The 19,821-nt window shown below is 43.1% G+C and overlaps 3 protein-coding genes and 1 non-coding gene across 4 annotated transcripts; 3 read left to right on the forward strand and 1 right to left on the reverse strand.

The window, feature by feature from the left end:
- Positions 1–301: 301 nt before the first annotated feature.
- LOC144711706 (Ankyrin repeat family protein) lies at positions 302–3,587 on the reverse strand. Its single transcript, XM_078585721.1, has 3 exons — positions 3,298–3,587; positions 1,807–3,216; positions 302–800 (listed from the first exon to the last, which is right to left on the reverse strand). The coding sequence occupies exons 2-3, from the start codon at positions 3,196–3,198 to the stop codon at positions 414–416; spliced, it is 1,779 nt and encodes a 592-aa protein (XP_078441847.1). The 5' UTR covers positions 3,199–3,216; positions 3,298–3,587; the 3' UTR covers positions 302–413.
- Positions 3,588–4,064: 477 nt separating this feature from the next.
- LOC144712083 (signal peptide peptidase) lies at positions 4,065–7,405 on the forward strand. Its single transcript, XM_078586264.1, has 12 exons — positions 4,065–4,348; positions 4,755–4,817; positions 5,179–5,294; positions 5,410–5,561; positions 5,655–5,740; positions 5,900–6,027; positions 6,121–6,171; positions 6,407–6,493; positions 6,569–6,638; positions 6,771–6,907; positions 6,990–7,067; positions 7,175–7,405. Exons 2-12 carry the CDS (start codon positions 4,778–4,780, stop codon positions 7,250–7,252), a joined length of 1,023 nt encoding a protein of 340 aa, XP_078442390.1. The 5' UTR covers positions 4,065–4,348; positions 4,755–4,777; the 3' UTR covers positions 7,253–7,405.
- Positions 7,406–15,752: 8,347 nt separating this feature from the next.
- TRNAF-GAA (transfer RNA phenylalanine (anticodon GAA)) lies at positions 15,753–15,825 on the forward strand. The gene has a single exon. It is a non-coding gene; the product is annotated as a tRNA-Phe (tRNA).
- A 64-nt stretch (positions 15,826–15,889) lies between these two features.
- LOC144712209 (uncharacterized) lies at positions 15,890–18,572 on the forward strand. The gene is made up of 4 exons (XM_078586414.1): positions 15,890–16,334; positions 16,680–16,834; positions 17,384–17,532; positions 18,308–18,572. Exons 1-3 carry the CDS (start codon positions 16,127–16,129, stop codon positions 17,525–17,527), a joined length of 507 nt encoding a protein of 168 aa, XP_078442540.1. The 5' UTR covers positions 15,890–16,126; the 3' UTR covers positions 17,528–17,532; positions 18,308–18,572.
- Positions 18,573–19,821: the final 1,249 nt, after the last annotated feature.

Raw genomic sequence — 19,821 nt, forward strand, 5'->3', positions numbered from 1 at the left:
CTCCCTTATTGTCATGTTGGCTGACTGGATCATATAAGAAAAGAGCGCGGTCTTCAACACATGGGACTTTAGAAGAAGCGAATCAAGCAGTTTGGACATCCTAATATCAACATATAGATAGCAGTTCCATCTCTAAGCTCATTTTTTTACATTAACTTATGATTATCCATCTTCTCATTTCCTCTACTTTATCCCCTCAATATAAACTTCCACAATTCAAGGCCCCTTAACCACAATGTGCTCGGCACAGTGAACTCTATCCATCCACACCTGTCTTCCGTAGCCATTCTAAACAACTCCATAAATAACCTCCGGTTGACCTTTCTTCCAGTCAGCAAGGTCAATGTCAGAGAACATCAATAGGAATGATCATAATAATTTAACGATGAGAAGAATCACAGTGGAACATCCTGCTACTCGAAGCCATCAAGCGTCTGTGGGGAGTCTGAATCCTTAGAGTGATGCTTCCTGCCGGCCCGCCTGGTCTTCCCCTTCTTCTCCTTCATCCGTTGCTTCTTCTCATTGGAGTCAACCCAGGTGTAGCCGGGCGGGATCAAGAACGGATCGTCGCCGTCGCCGCAACCTTGATCCTTCCCATCAACGGCTGCAGCTCCTCCACGCACCCCTCCTTTCACCCAAGAGTACCAGGAACTGTTGCTTTCAACCTCGACCTTGCCATTGCAAGTAGACAAGCCGCTGGGGCTAGATGGCGGCGTGGCAAACTCGCTCTCCCCCTGCAATTCCTCGAACTTGGAGAATGTCACCATGACCCTGATCGTCGGGACTACCGGAATCGCCATCTGCCAGTTCCCACCAATTAGAACCCACAGGAGAGAAAGAGGGTAAAAGAGAGGGTAGGGAGAGACAGAATCAGAGAGAGAGAGAGATATTAAGAGAGAGAGAGAGGGGGAGAGACAGACAAAGTAAGAGGAAAAAGGTAAGAGGGAGGGAAAGAACTTGATCAACCTGATGTTAGAAACCTTCAGGTTAATAGTCCCATGTAATAAAAATTCGTTTAGCTATTACATAGATAATGCTTCATATTGTGATATTATGAAATTTATCATAAGTAATACATCAGATATCGGAAATTCTGATATCTGCATACAAAATCAGCTATCGGCATCCAAACTCAAGACGCAGGTGGATGCTAATGTCGGGACTGATATCAGAACTGTACCAACTATCCGATATTAGCATCCAATATTGGCATCAAAAAGACGAACAGTAGAGAGATGTGGAGTAAAAGAGGGTAAGAGAGGAGAAGGGTAAGAGAGTCAGCGAGAGAGAGAGAGAGTGGAGCGAATGAGAGAAAGATGGCAAAGGAAAGCTGGAGGCGGGTCACAGAAAGGGGGAAGAGAGAGGAGAAAGATGGTAAGAGAGAGCGGGAGAGAGAGAGTATGTCAGAGGGTAAAAGAGGGCGGGAGAGAGTCAGAGAGAGAGAGCGAACTAGAGAGTCAAAGAGAGAGAGAGATAGCGAGATCCTGAGAGAGCGAATATGGAGGGAGAGAAAGAGAATTAGAGCCTGAGTGAGTCAGAAAGAGAGAGGGGGAAGAGCCAAGAGAGTTAAAGAGAGGGGGGAGGGGGGGGGGGGGGAGAGCCAAGAGAGTTAAAGAGAAAGAGATAGTGAACCACAGAGAGTCAAGGAGAGAGGGAGAGAGTGAGAGGGAAAGCCAAAGACAGTCAAAGAGAGTGGGAGAGCCAGTCAGAGTCAAAGAGAGAGAGAGAGCCTGAGAGAGTAAAGGAGAGAGAGAGAGAGAGAGAGAGAGAGAGAGAGAGAGAGAGGAGTGAAGCCCGAGGAAGTACCTTGACGGGGAAGGTGCCAGGAGGGAGTTTGGTAGTGAGCAGCTCTCTCAACCTTCGCACAGCCTTCACCTTATTGGCGAGCACGTCGAGCAGAGGCAACAATTCTTGGGTCTGCAGAGGGAAATCTGGGGTCAGCCACAAGACCGGCCTCAGTCCCTTCTTGTACTCGCTCCCATGCTTGCCCCCCTCCCCCGTCGCCCCGTTCTTCGCCACCCCGTTCTTCGTCTTCTTCGTCTTCTCAACCTCTTCTCCCTTGGCCTTGGAATTCTTCCTGCCGCTCCACCCGAACCAGGCCTGCCTCTTCTCCGGCTCATCATCGGAATTCTCCAAACTCAGAGCAGAGTCGAGCTGGAGCTTCTCCTCCGGCGTCAAGACGTCGTCGAAGCCGTCGGCCGCTGCCCTCTCGTCGGCGGCGTCGGCGGCGAAGAGCTCCTCGTCGGTCATGGCGCCGGGGACGTGGCGGGACTTGAGGCTGACCACGACGTGGTGCATGTCGTAGACCTTGGTCTTCCACTGCCCGACGGCCTCCACCCGCTCCTGGCGGCGCCAATTGAGGTGCGGCACGAGCTCGGCCTGGGTGACGTCGATGCCGGGCCGGTACATGTTGGTCTGGGCCATCATGGCGACCTCGCGCGCCACCTCGGCCTCGGTCGGCGGCGCGCCGGCGCCCTCGAGGGCGTTGGCGACCTCCTTGTCCTTGTGGGAGAGCGCCAGGAGGGAGCCCGGCGGGAGGGAGGGGCAATTGCCGCCGCCGCCGCTGCCGCCATGGCCGAGGAAGAGGAAGGTCTGGGCGGAGCGCTGGATGCGGAGGCCGTCGAAGCCGGCGAGGGTCATGTCAGCTCGGAGGTTGGGGCCGCGCTTCCAAATTCTGTAGGTGTCGGAGGGGGCGATGCGGCCGATGAAGGGGATGACGGAGCTCTCGAAGTGGAAGGAGATCTCCATGTAGAAGTCGCGGATGCGGGCAATGGAGGAGACGATCCGGGGGAGGCGGCGGCACCACTTGGCCCAGGCGAGGGGCTGGTAATGGCGGGCGATGACCATGGCGATGGCGTCCTCGCGGGTGCAGACCGCCTCTTGGAGCGCGGACCAGCCCTGCTCGTTCTGCAAGGACCAGTCCGCGCCGGCCGCCATTAAAATCTCCGCCGAGCTCAGGTCGCGGAGGCGGACCGCGAGGTGGAGAGGGGTCTCCCGGTTGGGCACGTCGCGGCGGTCGATGGCCGCGGAGACCGCGTCCGCGGTCTTCTCCGCCGCCATGGATTCCTCCTCCGTGGCGACCTCCCCGGCCTTGGGCAGGCGAGGGAGCGCCGCCACCAGCCGCCGGAGCGCGGCGTGGTCTCTGCGCAGCACCGCCAGGTGCACCGGACTGTGGGCGTACTTGGCCGCCTCGTCCATGGCGGATCGACGACCTTCCTGCACCGCGGAAATTCAATCTCCGCTTCAAAAAAGGGGGAACCCGAAGAAACCCTAACCCGGCGACGAACCCTAAATTACCTCCGCCGAAGCTCAGATCCAGAAAGGGAGAGATTATCGGAGGAAACCAGGCCCCGATCCGCCGATCCTATCCCTCCTCAGAGATGCCCCCGCAGCATAATCAAGCTTCGTTACCCTAATCCGCCAAAGACGACAGCTTTCGGCGACCGATCGCGGCGGCCGAGCTTGCTAATCCGCCATTAATGCAAACCCCGAGCGAGCTCCCTCGATCCGCCCTTCCCCCTTCTCCTTCCCATCTCCACGTCGAGAGAAATCGAGAGGAGGAGAGAACATAAAAACAGCGAAGAAATGAAAAACCAAGGGAAGAATAGCGATTGGTGTATAGCCTCTCCACGGTGGGGCCACGGCGGAGTTCAAGAGCTCCGCCATCGCATTTAATTAATCGTTAAATCTTCCTGCCATGTCTTTTATTTTTTTTAATTCCCATTGTTATCACCCCCCGGTGGACCCAGGATAAAGTAATTACCGAGAAACCCACGCCTCTAACTGAATTGAAAATAAGGTATTACATGTTAAAATTTGTGGCTATGCATACGTGAATTTTCAACGCCGGCGGCTTTGCGCGTGGGGGCCCTGATTCGGCATTAATTAGCTAAGACAGCGCAATTAAGTACAGTTAATGGGAGAGGGGCTTATAAAATAGGGTCGAATTTTGAATTAAGTCCTTTTTATTTTGGGCTTTATCGAAACGGTCTGAAAGGGGATTTCTAATTGGGCCTGGGCCCGTTGCGGCGCTCGCTGTATACGACTACAGGAGTAGGGAAGGGGGGTGTTCAAAAACTTGGGGGTGAAGATAGTCGCGATTTCTCTCTTCTGCCCTACTGTCCGATCCCGCGTTCTATTCTAGCAAGGTTCTGGCAGCTCCGGCTAGAACTCGTGGAAGGCGTAATCCGTCGTCGGGCCTCCACTTTTACGTTTGCAATTCGATCGGTGCTGTCTCTTGCTGTTTGAATTCGTCTGCGCTGCGTCGGTTTGGAATTGAGGCAGGAATCGGAGGTGTTGAGGCTGGATCTGGCGAACGGAGCCCTCAATTAGAGTTTGGATTCTCGAGGTAATGTCGGATTGGGTCGTGTCTATTGTATTTTAGGTTGGAAAATGGAGGGTAGATCGAAACGTACGATTGAGGGCAGGAGGATCTACAGGGGGGATTTTTTCGGTTGAAATTTCTGTTTTTCTCAAACCCCTTTCTTAACCTCCGACATGACAGCTTGAATTGCCCCATGGGTAGACTTCTGTTGGGAGTGCAATGAGTTCGTTGAACGAGGAGAACGTAAGCAAAATAGAGATCTTTTTTTCGCCATTTGACCTTTGGTTCCGACTAAACAAACTTTGCTTTGATCTTTGGGAACTATCTGATTACAGTTATTGCAGAGAATGTAGATTTCACTCCTTGGTCAAACTTTTTCTTGGTCCGAACCATTTTGCGTCTGACGAATTTTGATTTGTCCAAAATGTAGGGGTTTATTTCGAGCGTTTCAAAATGATTACCGTTGAACGTGCAGCAAATCTCGCGCTTGCTGGTAAGTCATTCGTACACTACTTACCGGAAATTTTACACAAATGTTCTGAATCAGCCCACCGAGTTCGTAAATAATCACATCTTCTCGCTGCTGAAAATATTGCGTCATGTATACGTTCCGAGAGTCACCAATCCCCGAAGTTTCGTGTATGTTATTTCATTTATGTGGCATTTTATTGTTCTGCGCATAGAACAAATAACATTATACACGCCCACAAAGTCAGCTTTTCTTCATCATTTTATCGAGCACTTTCTAGCTCCTTATTTACTAAAGAATAATAGTTTACAAATAAACAAATGTATGCCCCCACAGAATCGATGACTTTTCTTTACACAAAGAGTTTACATCGTATTTCATGCAGGTCTCGTATTGGCTCCGCTGATTGTGAGGGTGGAACCCAACGTTAATGTAATATTAACAGCATGCCTTACTGTTTACGTTGGATGCTACCGTTCTGTCAAGCCAACACTTCCTTCCGTACGTACCATAATTCCTCAATTCCTTGATTTGAATTATTCTACAGAAGCGGTTTCAAGAATCCGTTAGCTGAGATTGCATTGTATGATTGATTTCACGTTTTTTGGTTGCGTAGGAGACGATGTCTAAAGAGCACGCAATGCGATTTCCTCTTGTTGGGAGCGCGATGCTGTTATCCCTGTTTTTCCTTTTCAAATTTTTCTCCAAGGATTTGGTAAACGCTGTGCTTACGTGCTACTTCTTTGTTCTGGGGATCTTGGCTCTATCGTAAGCTTTTAATCTATGAGTTATTTGGCTTCCACATTAATTTTTTATTTTCAAACTTGTCGTCTCATCATTAGTTCTTGGCTTCTTTTTCAGTGCAACGCTGCTACCCGCAGCCAAGCGTTTCCTTCCAAAATCCTGGAATGAGGACCTTATCACTTGGCGCATGCCTTATTTTTCGTGTATGTGCTGTGTCTTTCTCCCTCATTGACTCTTATATTTACATGAAATCAGGATAATTCCATATGGTATTTTATATTTATGTGTGTCTCTATGTTGTATGAAAGTTAAACTGGCGGACAAATACAGAGGTCCTCATTATATTTTTAAAATTTTTTCAGCCATGTCTGTTGAGTTCACTATATCTCAAGTAATTGCATCGATTCCCGGGACATTTTTCTGCATCTGGTATGCCTCAAAAAAACATTGGTTGGCCAACAATATCTTGGGAATTGCTTTCTGTATTCAGGTGAAAGGGAACTTTTCAGTATTTTCTCCACTTATTTTAATATAATATTTCTTCTTTCTGACAATAATCATACCGTTCTCCACTGTATATCAGGGAATAGAAATGCTATCGCTGGGATCATTTAAGACCGGCGGCATCCTCCTGGTAAGAAAGATTCTGTTTGTCCTATGTTTGTGATTATTGTTATGATACTTTCTACTTTTTAAATTTAATGCTGATAAACTGTAGAGGACTATCCTTCAGACATCAATTTGTCTCTGTGTGCTTACATGTTTTTAATTTTTTTTTTTTCTCCCGGTATTTTTTAAATTTATTTGGTTTGTCGGACCAACAAATCTTTTTTTTGTTTTTAACAAGACTTTATACGGTGTAAACTCAGGTAGGACTCTTTTTCTATGATATATTCTGGGTATTTTTCACCCCAGTGATGGTTAGCGTTGCAAAGTCTTTTGACGCCCCCATTAAGGTCAGTCTCATATATTCTGGGTATTTAAGTCCATAAAATTTCTATATTTAATCTCATCCATCCATCTTCTTGCAGCTGCTGTTCCCAACTTCAGATCCTGTGCGTCCATTCTCTATGCTTGGCCTCGGAGACATTGTCATCCCCGGTGAGTACCCGTGCCGATGTCATCATATTTAATGAAGATTTTAATCACCTTCTTTACTCTATAATTAGTTTGGAAGGCTTCTTTGATCGCTGAGTTTTGTTTGAAAAAAATTTAAAATCTCTCCTTTATCAGGTATTTTCGTTGCATTAGCTCTGCGTTTCGACGTCTCCAGAGGACAGGACAACAGTTACTTCAGGAGCGCCTTCCTCGGTTACACGCTGGGCTTGGTCCTGACGATCGTCGTCATGAACTGGTTTCAAGCTGCGCAGGTAGATTTTGTCAATAAATATTATTCACTAATAGAAATAATTATAAATTATAATTAATCCGATGGATGGGTTTCTTCTTCAGCCTGCGCTCTTGTACATAGTGCCTGGTGTCGTTGGATTTGTGGCCACTCGCTGTCTGTGGAGAGGGGAAGTCAAGCCGGTACGACATGAGAATAATGAAATTTATTGAATCGTTAGTATACTGGGAGAAATAATTATAAATAATTATGAGGATATTGAGTATGATTTATGTAATTATGGTTGCAGCTGCTCGAGTATGACGAGTCTAAGTCGGAGGAGTTGGCTGGGAGCAGTGGGCAAGAGGGCGGAGACAAGGAGGATTAAGGTTGGGTGAAGGATGGTTTGCCCCCGGCCGTCATCGTCGTCTCTAAACCTTGAGAGATTAACAACGGACGCGCATGATGCGAATAGACTTTTTTGTTCTTTCTTACTTATTGCATAAGATAATTCATATGGTGTTAAGGTCATATTTCTTTTTTTGCTTCGAGTAAACGATGGCAGAGACGGAGAAAGATGGTTTTCTCTCCCAGTCTGGATTGACGAATTGTCATTTCTCTCTCTATCTATCTATCTATCTCTCTCTCTCTCTATCTATCTATCTATCTATCTCTCTCTCTCTCTCTCCCTCCCTCTCTCTCTCTCTCTCTCTCCTCTCCCTCTCCCTCTCTCTCTCTCCTCTCCCTCTCCCTCTCTCTCCTATCTATCTCTCTGCTTTTTATCTCGCTCTCCTCTCTCTCTCTCTCTCTCTCTCTCTCTCTCTCTCTCCCTCTCCCCCCCCCTCTCTCTCTCTCTCTCTCTCCTCTCCCTCCCCCTCTCTCTCTCTTCTCTCTCTCTCCCTCTCTCTCTCTCTCCCTCCCTCTCTCTCTCTCTCTCTCTCTCTCTCTCCCTCTCTCTCTCCCTCTGCCTCTTCCTCTCTCTCTCTCCCTCTCCCTCTCTCTCTCTATCTTTCTCTCCCTCTTTCTCCCTCTCCTCTCTCTCTCCTTCTCCCTCTCCTCTCTCTCTCTCCCTCTCCCTCTCCCTCTCCCTCTCTCTCTCTCTCTCTCCCTCTCTATCTGTCTGTCCGTTTCTCTCTCTATCTCTCTATCAAACTATCTCTCTCTCTATCTATCTATCTATCTGTCCGTTTCTCTCTCTATCTCTCTATCAATCTATCTGTCTGTCTGTCTGTCTCTCTCTATCTATATTTCTGTCTGTCTCTCCCTATCTATATATATCTCGGTCCTTATCTATCTGTCTATCTCACACATTCTCTATCTATCTATCGCATGCATTATCTATCTGGCAATCCATCTTGCACATACTCTTTCTCTCTCTATCTTGTTTATCACACACATACTCTCCCTATCTATCTCCCTCTTTCTATCTCTCTATCCTACCCCTATCTCTCTCTCGTACTCTCACTCTCTCAATCTCTCTCCTCTCCCAATCTCTATCTTGCACTCGCGCTCTCTCAATCTCTCTCCTCCCCCAATCTCTCTCTCGCACTAACTCTCTCTCTCTCTCAGTCTCTCTCCTCCCACTATCTCTTTCTCTCCCTCACTCTCTCTCTCTCCATCTCTCTCTCCTCCCCTCTCTCTCTCTCACTCACTCTCTGACTATCCATCTGACACACTCTCTATCTTTCTCTCTCTCCATACATACATGTCTCCGTGTTGACACCTGCCATCAATACATTTCGCAATGAATCCACACTAAGATGAAGACAATTCGAGCCGAAACGGAAAGAAAACTGGGCGGCAGTTTACTCCCAACCCCTCTAAAGTCTAAACTCCCCCTCTAAAGTCTAAACTCCCCCTCTATATATATCCAGCGTGCACAGCATCCCAATGAAACCACACTCCGAGGTAGGCAAACATCATAGTCCTGCAGCCATGAAGCCCTTTGCCATGCTCCTCCTCATCCTAACCTTCATCTCCTTCGCAGGTAAGCTCTCCACGAACATAGTCTTAATCTTATCAACTTTATCTCACATTGTCTTAATCTTCTTTTCTTAGGTTACCATGCAGCTGCGGTGGCGCAGCCGGCGTGCCCCCGCGGCGCCGCCTGCTTCGCTTCGCCGGGGACATGCCGCGCCGTCGACTGCGGCCGCGTGTGCGGTAACTTCGTGCCCGGCGGGGCTCACCGCGCGTGCTGCACCGCCGCCGGAAGATGCTGCTGCATGCCTTAATCAAACCAAAGTTAGATCTAGGCGATCTTGAATTTCGATATTTTTGCTCCTCGCTATAGTTGTTGAGTTTTCTATCCTTGTACGCGCATGTTATCCCCTTCAATAAAATTATTTTTCTTCTTTTACATGCGTTGTGGGGTGAAGAAGAGCGGGGTTTTCTGAGTGTCTTGATTTCCCTCGGCTTCTGTCAGTGCGTTACGAGCGTTTGAGGGGGCAAAACTCTCCTTGTACGCGCTTGTTATCCCCCTCAATAAAATTATTTCTCTTCTTTTACATGCGTTGTGGGGTGAAAAAGAGCGAAGAAGAGCGGGGTTTTCTGGGTGTTTTGAGTCTTGACTTCCCTTGGTTTCTGTGAGTGCGTTACGAGCGTTTGAGGGAGAAAACTCTCCTGGGACGCGCTTGTTATCCCCCTCAATAAAATTATTTTTCTTCTTTTACTTGCGTTGTGGGGTGGAGAAGAGAGAAGAAGAGCGGGGCTTCTGTGAGTGCGTTGCATGCGTTTGAGGGAGAAAACTCTCCTTGTACGCGGTTGTTATCCCCCTCAATAATATTATTTTTCTTCTTTTACATGCATTGAGGGGTGAAAAAGAGCGAATAAGAACGAGGTTTTCTGGGTGTCTTGACTATCATTGGTTTTTGTGAGTGCGTTACGAGCGTTTGAGGGAGAAAGGGAGGCGACGAAATAGAAAAGACACAGGATGAACGTTCATGTCGGATAAATCAAACGGCCGTTTAGATAAGAGAGCAATAGCTACGTTGAATTTGAAGTGGCCAGTCGACGGATAAGATTGGTTGTTTTATCTATTGGTCGCATGTTACACCTCTTTATAAAGCTAAACAAACAGTTCATAGAAACACCCACTTTTCAATGTTTAATCTCTCTTTTCTGAAGTTTATATATGTCTTTAATTAGGCTAAGAAGACTCCATCTTTCATATCTTTCATACGTTACCATTTGAGCCGCGATGTTTCAATGTTGTGTTTGGCCATTGAGAAACTTCCTGTCTTATTGGTCACATGTTACACCTCTTAATAAAGCTAGGCAAACAGTTCATTAGAAACACCCACTTTTCAATGTTTAATCTCTCTTTTCTGAAGTTTATATATTTCTTGAATTAGGCTAAGAAGACTCCATCTTTCATACGTTACCATTTGGGCCGCGACGTTTCACGGTTGTGTTTGGCCATTGAGAAAATTCCTGTCTTAACTATCGAAACCGTTCAGAATCTCTAGGCACGGTTTCCATGACTTGGGTCTGGAAAATACGACTCATGGTGGAATGTCCCGCGTCGTTCTAAGAAAAGTATGCCAAGGTTTAAAATATCTATTCGAGAAATATAGGAGGAATTTCATGCTAGATTTTGAAAATTATTGGCCCGAGAATTTTTAATCACTCGATGGAAACTGAATATGAAACAAGCTATACTCAGAATGTCGTTAAAAGATTATTCTATGCTGTTTGATTTAAAACGCCTAGGTTGGTGTTTTGATCGATATACAAAATGCGTAAAGTTCTAAGTGAATTGCTCAACCCTGACCAATGAACATTGACTTGTGCCAACTCACGCTCAAATCTGGAAAGAAGTCCTCACTATCTAAGGACGTCAACAAATAAATAAATAATTTCAATTTGCAATAACGTGGATTGATTTTTACATTGTATCTTCATTCTTAAAAAGCGAGTCTATAAGGTCAGCGGGTCATACCATTGGGTTCTGACATGAGGTACTTAGAAATTTAATCTTATCATGTCCTCCACCACTGTTTTAGTTTATAGGCAATCCTACTTCATTAACCAGTCAAATGACTTGGTCAACACTCGTAAGCATAATTTGGATTAATAATGACGGAGTAACTATCGTTTTTTGAAAAATTTAAAAATGTATAAAATGATATTTCATGGTTTGAATGAAATTAATTATATTTATTATTTTCGGAATATTTGTGTGGTCAAATATGAGGAGAAACATATGTTACATAGTAGTCTTAATGACCATTTACTATGTTTGAATATACAAATTCAATAACATGTTGATATTAGTTTATGTCACATGGGCACTTACAGATGAAAGAGAAAAGTGGTATCTTGGAAAGTTATGCTTTGGTGAGAAACAGAGGAGTGAATTCGTCGTTTATTGAATTTGAATTAAGAATAAAATCCCAAAAGGGTCAGAGAAGTAAAATTGATCATCATGCCCCTTCAGACAGGCAATTTAGTCAAACTGTGGTATGTTAGAATGTATTTCGAGCTTTGTTAGTCCAAATTTTGGGCTTGTCGGGTTTTTTTTGAATTTCTACTTACTCAAAAATATTTATAATGATTTTCCACATAAATAATCTATAAAATTATATTTATAATGATTAACCAGGGAGTCGATCCACAGGCCAGCTGGAAACCAAAGATATGAGTTTAGAAGTGAAAATGCTTAAATAATTCTTCTGGATCTCCTAGATATATATATTATAGAATTTATATTTAAGTAAAAAGGTGAAAAAATAATTACTTCATATAATTGCTCATAATTTTATTTGATATTTAAATGAACTAAACATCCAAATATTATATAAAAATGAGATATATATACTTAAGAGTTTTAGACATTTTATGGGATTTATTTCACATCAAAAATGACTATAAATAATAAATACTATATTGATTTTGAATGCTTACCATACAATAATTACCTGACCCCTTGGACAATAGAGGCCCTCGGTGGAAATAAGAGAAACTAGAGATAGGATGTAAAACATAGATCATATAGTGCTACTGTTCATGTCTTGATGCCTCAATGCCTCTTCCTAAAATTGAATCCTTATATTTTGTCATTATCATAGATTTTATTTTTACAACGAAATGATAAGCTTGTGATGAACACTACAAAACACTTGTATCGACTAGTTCCAACTACATGGATCCGAGATAGCCTTCTCTTACTTGCTAGCCATTGCAAGAACATGTCTAGAATGAGATAGAGAAGAAGAGGAAAAAAATACATATGACATGGTATAAAATGTCATTCTATCATTTCCTAGTTTATCTCCTTGCCATTTCTTCATCGCTTCTAATTTATTGAGAGCTCCATCATTTAAATTGTGTGCTTTTGTTCATGAGGGAATAGTTGGGTTCTATGGCCTTCATCTGGATGAAACATAAGATATTTCTACAGGGGAAGACTTGGAATAGAATTGAAACAACATCAATAAAAAATGATCAAACCACCTGGGCACAAATCAGATCTGTGTTTTCTTGTATCCTCTAGTGAGACGTGTCGAGCTACTCAATTTTTCAACCTCTAAGCATATCCACACAATCATGGGCATGTGGAATATCGTCCTTCATCTTGACGAGCTCCATTCATGCTCAGTCATCGTCACGCCATCTTGATCGCACTGGGAATGGAGAGGAGCTATGGCAAGAAGGGAAAAGAAGGGGAAGATTCCTGAACAATTTATGGCCAGGATGAATTTATTTCAAGGCCTTCCCCTAATTATACTAAGTAGGTATTTTTCATAAAATTCCCCAAACTTGAAGTATATATTCTGAATTCCAAAATACCATTTGTGTGTGACCCTCAAGTCCCATGTATCAGTCTAGATAATGGCTATATTGGAATAATAACCCCTATTGGCCTTCCAAAATAATTAATCATATCATGATATAGATTAACTAAAGAGAGATCAATTTAACTCAATTGATAGGTCAAGTCTCTAGCATGTGGGGTGCCAGGCTACTGATGGATATATATGTGGCCGGCAAGCCAATCACACATTCCACATCTCGTTCCATATTCATTAATAGAACATATTCATTATACTGCACGTGTGATGCGTATAATGAAGTCCATGAATACATGATCGGATTTAGTGAATTACGATGAGATCGTAATACGGAGATCACTAGTCTTTAAGCATGTGTTCTAAACATTCCTATTCAAAGGATACACGAGAAGGACATCGAAGTATCCAGATAAAATAGCACTATCTAGCCTCACTCATATGATGAGTATGGCCGGTCCCGTAGCCATTAGTGTGGCGACACTAAGGATAGATAGTGGGTGATCTTTAGTGGAAAGAGTTCACAGAGTTGATCCGTACGAATCCCTGAATGGTATTATACCGAACTGTCAATCAGGTTGATTCACGTCACAATTGTGTTAAGTGGTCCTTAGACCTGAGACACCAAAGACGTCTTGTGGATGGGCGGTTGCACTTTGGCTATGGCCAATGAGTCTCTAATCATGGGATTCTAAATGGTCTTAGTTCGGGTGCATCAAGAAGTACATGAAGGCGATTGAGTGGTCAAGATGGGATCGTCCACCCTCGGTATAAGAGGCGACAACTCAAGGAAGACGATGCAATGAAGTCCTTGGCCAAGGCAGTGAAATACCAGAGAAGAGTTCTCCGATGATTTCCAAATGCATCAGTACTAACTCGGATGACCGATTAGGGTTTGACAGTTGACCAAACCTTAAGTCGTCCAAGGAGCGTCAAGTGGATGAGGGATTATACATACACGGTAACCAATGACGAACAGGTTCCATGAGTGAGCCGATACACACTCCTTTGTATCTTATAGGACACGAGGTGTAGCTTGGCACCCCACATGTCGGAGTCTCGACCTATTGATTGGGTTAAATTGATCTGACATTAATTAATCTATATGATGATATAGTTAATTAATTTGGAAGGCCAATAAAGGTTATTGGGCCACTTGAGTCGTTAACTAGACTGATACATGGGCCTAGAGGGTCACACGCAAATGGTCTTTTGGACGTCGGAAGATATACTTAAGTTTTGGGGGGTTTTATGAAAAATACCCACTTAGTATAAATAGGGGAAGGCTCTGAACGAAATTCACCCAAGCCAGAATTGTTCAGGGGCCTTTCCCCTTCTTCTCCACTCTCCCCACACCCCCTCTCCATCCCTGATGTGATCAGGACGACGTAACGACGCCGACGGAGAAAGAACGGGGCTCGTCAACGAGAAGGAGGAGATCCGACGCGCCGAGGACCGCGTGGATACGTCTAGAGGCTGCACACTTGAGCAGCTCGACTCGTCTCGCTCCGGGATCGAAGAAATCACGAATGAGATTCGTGCAAGGTTTGCCTTTTCAATGTTTTTGTTGATGTTGTTCGATTCGCAAAGAGTCTTCCGTTGCGCATCATTTTGATTTGTTCATCCAGATCTAGGCCTCTAGAACCCAACAGCTACATCATATGTTTTAATTGATATAATTGAGTGAAAATTGACTCACTCATATAGTCCCCCCTCTGATTGATGCCCCTAGGATGACTTAGGGTAGTAAATTTTCAAACCCTAATCGCTCATCCAAGTTAGTACTAATGCAATTGGAAATCATCCTAGGGATCGTGTGGAGATGTGAGGTAGTACACTTCAATAGCTTGACACGTCTCACTCGAGGATCTAAGAAAACAGGGATCGATCATGTGGCCATGTGATTTGATCATTCATTATGCAGAGACCATTTTTATTCCACTCATATTCTTATGCTATAGGGATCCCTTGTGTTTCATCCAGATCAAGTTCGTAGAACCTAACACTAAAGTGAGAAGAGATCTAGAGATAATAGAGAATTTTGGGTCCCATAAGTGCGATAATACACATATTTAATTGTGTTGAAAATGCCAAACTCCCCAGCCTTATGTTGCATGATTGTGGGGGTTGACTTAACACATACAATTTATTTGCATATCATAGAAAATAAGATTGTGCCTACTTTCTATGATTGTGCCTAGTTTTTTGGGGGACAATTAGGCCATGGGTTATGCCTATAAAAGACTCCCCATTCCTCTTGTTTTCTCATCCCTTGTTACATTCTCTTTGATCCGTTCGAGTTGAGTTTATTGATAGTTCATTTGAACTAAAAGTCTATTCCTCTCTCCTCTCTCTCTCCTGGATCTAGTGCTCTCTTGACAATGATGATGTATGAAGGTGAAGAGGCTAATGACTATGCCTTTGAGTTTTTCTTCATATTGTATTGGTGATCTTCATCACCATCTTCTGCATTTGTTCACATCCAAATATGCTTCCGTGAGTGTTTGCACCCACAAAATTGTGCACCATATGTTATGATAATTTAATACATCAAAATAATGATTATGTAAAGTCTGGGAGTAAAGGAATATTCAAAAGTGTATGCGTAGAAACTTGGACAACTAAAAACTTTGTGGCTGACAGTATGTGAGGCACACAAACCCCCATCGCAAGGATGACTCATTCTCCATTGTGAAGGTTAAAAGGATCCACCCCGAATCTAACTGAATGGATTCCGATATACTTTTGCATCAAGATTACTCTATCTAGGAAAGGAAAAAACCTTCCCCTTCTGCATCTCTAAATCTTTCTAAGAAAAATCAGTATTCTGATATAAGAAAATCCTTGGGAATGCAAAAAATATCAATGCCTAAATATCTTCCTTGCCAATGCAAAAAAAAAACAATACCTAGGAAATATCTAGATTTTCAACTACACAAACAGAAAATTTTTGAGTTAATGAGTAGAGTAAGCCTGTTATACCCCATGGATCCTTATTAAGTGCTAAAATGATATCAACAGAAGTGAAAAAAATAATGTGGTTTGAGCAGTAAATAATTAAAATATAGAGTATATTAAATAAACTTATTCTGCATAACATCAGCGGGGATAGCTCAGTTGGGAGAGCGTCAGACTGAAGATCTGAAGGTCGCGTGTTCGATCCACGCTCACCGCATTTTACTCTGACCTTTTTTTTTGTTCAACTTATGAACACTCTGACAGCGTCGTCTTCATCCTTTGCCTGCTCTCTCCAACCAATCTTTACACTGATTCTTGATATAAGCCAGTAAGCAGACCCATCACACATCTCTGGATCTGAACTCCTGCCACCTGGTCGATTTTCCTTCACCCGCCCTCCCACAGAATTCAATTATCCTTCCTTCTTGCCAATTCCAATACTGATACTACCCCCTTTCACCAGTTCCAACGGCGGGTTCTCGCCATTGAGGGCTGCCGCGAAGTGGGTTCGGGAAGATATGGATTGCCCTTTGTCCATCTCCATTAGAGCTCCGAGCCCACCTTCGTGCATGGCTCTTACCCAGTCCCCAGCGACGACCCTCAAGTACCGACTCTCCTCTTCCGTCCCCTCTTCAAATTTTCGAATCCAGAGCCCCGGATTTCACCAAGAACGTGCCAGGATTTGCTGCCGTAGCGGCGGAAGCAGTTCGTCGGGCCCTGACTCTGGTATGACTGCTGTTCTTCCCAAAATTTCAATTGGGTGCCCTAAATCTCTGCTACCGTCATGATAGGATATGTATTGCGAACTTTTTTTTTCGCTTCTGCCATAAAGATCATTTTTTTCAAAGGGGCTACGCCGATTGATGCCTTGGAACGACCGGTATTTGTCGATAATAATTCTCCGTCAAAGAGATTATTTTGATTTTCAAATTCTCCTGGAGAGGGGAGAATCGTTTGGAAGTAGACCTCGATTTTTTCAAGGATCATTCTCTTTATGTCATTGGAAAATGTTCAAGAGTGATTTCTAGAAGGGCTTTTCGCATAGGTGAGGGTTACAATTTGAATTTTCAGGTGAAAACGAAAGCAAAGCTGCCCTGGACGCCTTCTTCTTGGGCAAAGCTCTCGCCGAAGCTATTAACGAGAGAATTGCGTCCAACGTTGGGGAGTTTTTAAGCATCGTTGGTCAATGGCAGGCTGAGCAGCAGAAGCAAGTTCAAGAATTTCAGGTGAGCAAGTCTAAGTATACTGCATTTTGTGGGGGACAATGCTCTTAGAAGGAAAGAGAGAGATTGGCAGAAAGACAGATAGAAAGCTAACAGTGACACAGACTCAAATCTCTCTTGCAGAATAGGCTAGGGTTTTTGGCACCTGTGTTCACTTCGGGAGGAACTGTCTTGCCAAATTGACCGAATTCCTAATCTCTGATATTATTGATAGAGACGTCGGTGTGGGTTTCTACCTTAGGATCTTATAAGAGAAGAGAAAGAATGACATAGAGAAAATATAGAAAGATAACTATGGCTGTAGACACCTATTTCCCCCTCTTTTGGGGGGACTGCCATTGCCGGATGAGCCCAATTCAGCAACTTCTTGACGACCCTCCTTGGGAAAGGGCTACAGGTATTAGAGAGAAACTAAGCTAAAGGCAATTGACAGAATTACCTCTGAAAAGGATTTGGAATCTTGTCAGATTTTGTGCGATAAGTGAGGGGGTACAGAGGATGTCTTTTATGTTCTTCCTAATACTACTTTTTTGGTGGGATTTTTTTGTACAGGAAGAGGTGATACAGAAGGCGAAAAAAGATAAGGAAAAGGCTGCAGCAGAAGCTTTGGGATCATCCCCTGCACCTGTGATCAGGCGTCCACCATCGAAACAAGAGGACAGTGACCCGTTTGGCGAGATGCTCAATGGTCAATGACAGTGGTTAGTAAGACGTGGAATTCCTCCCACACATTCCCAAGTTTATCTGAACCTTGTAGATTATGTCTAAGTTATTGAGAGCAGTGTGAAGAAGATTTAATATTCTTTTTCTTCTTACCCTATCCACATTCTCATCGTCAGCAAGGTGATGGCCATGATGGCGTGGTTAAACTGAAGAAATATGATATGTTCTCGCACAATGACTTCTATATGCAATGAAATAGTTCTTAGTATTTATATGATTCTGTTTCCTTCAAGTGTGGTATCTATTCGTTATTTATACCCTGAATCTTTCTTTCTACTATGAAAACTTCATTTGTACAAAGCCGTGGAAAATTCTTCTATTACTTGTGTAACACGGATTGGGCAAAGACCAGACCTGTTGTTCTTTGTTTCATTGAATTATGATGGACCATAGATTTTGTACTATAGCCGTGGTGATATGATTTCTTTGATGTCTATCTCCAAAGTGGAAAATAAGACATCTAGATAGAGAGACTGAATTAGTTTTTTCCTGCTCTCTTCTTGAAAATGATGTGAAGGAACACTTTCTGGTTAGTGTGGCCCAACTTCCTCTTTTAAAGTGGAATAAAGATGTGAAGAAGAATTAAGATTGCTTGGTGTACCTACACCAGTATCAAATCTTAGGACAAGTCCCCTATTTCAGTTTATTCCCCCAATTACACATCGTGGGTTTTCTGTGATAAACTGAATGATAAGTTCTAATACTGCCTTAGTTCTTTCTCCAATGCTCATCAACGTTGTCTATTTTTCACAGGCTTCAGGGCATGACCCACTTATGGAGATTCTCGGATGGTAGAGAACAAGTCACTGCGATTGCCTTTAATGGCCGCTTAAGCTTGCAAATATATTTCTGAAACTTCTGGACAGTTTTTTCTTCTAAAGTCTAGAGAGAGGGGAAGGGATATAGTATTTTATTTGACTGAGATGCCCCTTCCCTCTGCGTAAATTTGACCAATAATCAGCCTCACTGTCTTATTTGATTAGTGAATTATATGGCTACTTGTCCAATTGATTAACAATCATGTTTCTAAAAGATAGGAGGAGTTTATTTCTGAAGAAAGAGAGTCTTTCCAGGGGGAAACAATGTTACACATACCAACTGTTACGTCATGTAATCATATTTGCACAAATAATATAGGTCACTTGACATTTGACTTTGGCATTGATCGACAATGTAGATTTGAAGATGGAATACTGTTGGCTCCCGTAAAATTTATTTGAGGATGTTCGACATCTGAGAGGGGTAAACTTAAAAAGAAGATAAAACTACGTTTACTCCCCAAAGGTAACCTTATTTTTTCCCTTAGATTCCATAAGACTAACTACACTCATATGATAACTCTCTCCATTTCTAGCCCGAGGGTGTACCCATAATGCTTTATGAAGTACAAAGTAATGAAGATATCATTCTGTGGGTGGTAATCCAAACAAAAAAACATGCATCCTTAAAAAAGTGTAGTTAGTCTTATGGGATTTAGCACAATTGTCCATCCAAAGTATAGTAATCCCTTCTTCATAGTCAAAGCACAATCATCTGTCCAAAATATTTCCTTGGTATCTTAAGTCTAAAGAAACTTGCAGAAAAGTGTCAAAATGGTTGATATTTAGGTATAAACCATCAAGGTATTCATACAAGTAACTTCAACAAAGTCCTTCCCTTAAGAGCACTCCCCATCTCTCCTTACTGCCTTCACATAGATTATTACAAGATCAACCATTCTCATCATATGAGCTTGAGTAGATAAGGTTGTTTTTCTGTCCTCAAACATCCAACGAATCAGAATATTTAAAATAGGTTTTTAAAGATAATTCATCAATGCAGTATGATCTAATCATAGTTTACTGATCATTTCACACATCCTTTGACTTCATTACAAACATTACATATGAATAATAAAGAATATGATATATTAAATGACCTTTTAATGAGACATATATGTGCAAATGGCGTAAAGGACAATATTCCATTTGATTTTATCATAAGGAATTGAGTTATTGAGTGATTCTTTTGTGATTATGCCTTTAGTTTATATTTCATGTTTATTCAACCTTTACCACTTCTATGTGTAAATGAAAACACATTTTTAACCCAGAGATCCATAAGTTTATCATTAAATATTATGTTTATATTGAGTATTATGATTGTCTCAGAAGTTAAGAGACTGTGAATCATCATCTCAATCCATTAGAGAGATAGTTACTTTGAACAATTCATTAAATCCCTTCTTTTTTTAATGACGGGTAATAATATCAAGATGAAGAGAACAT

The sequence above is a fragment of the Wolffia australiana genome, chromosome 14 (assembly GCF_029677425.1).
Source record: "Wolffia australiana isolate 7733 chromosome 14, ASM2967742v1".
In the NCBI taxonomy this organism is placed as follows: Eukaryota; Viridiplantae; Streptophyta; class Magnoliopsida; order Alismatales; family Araceae; genus Wolffia; species Wolffia australiana.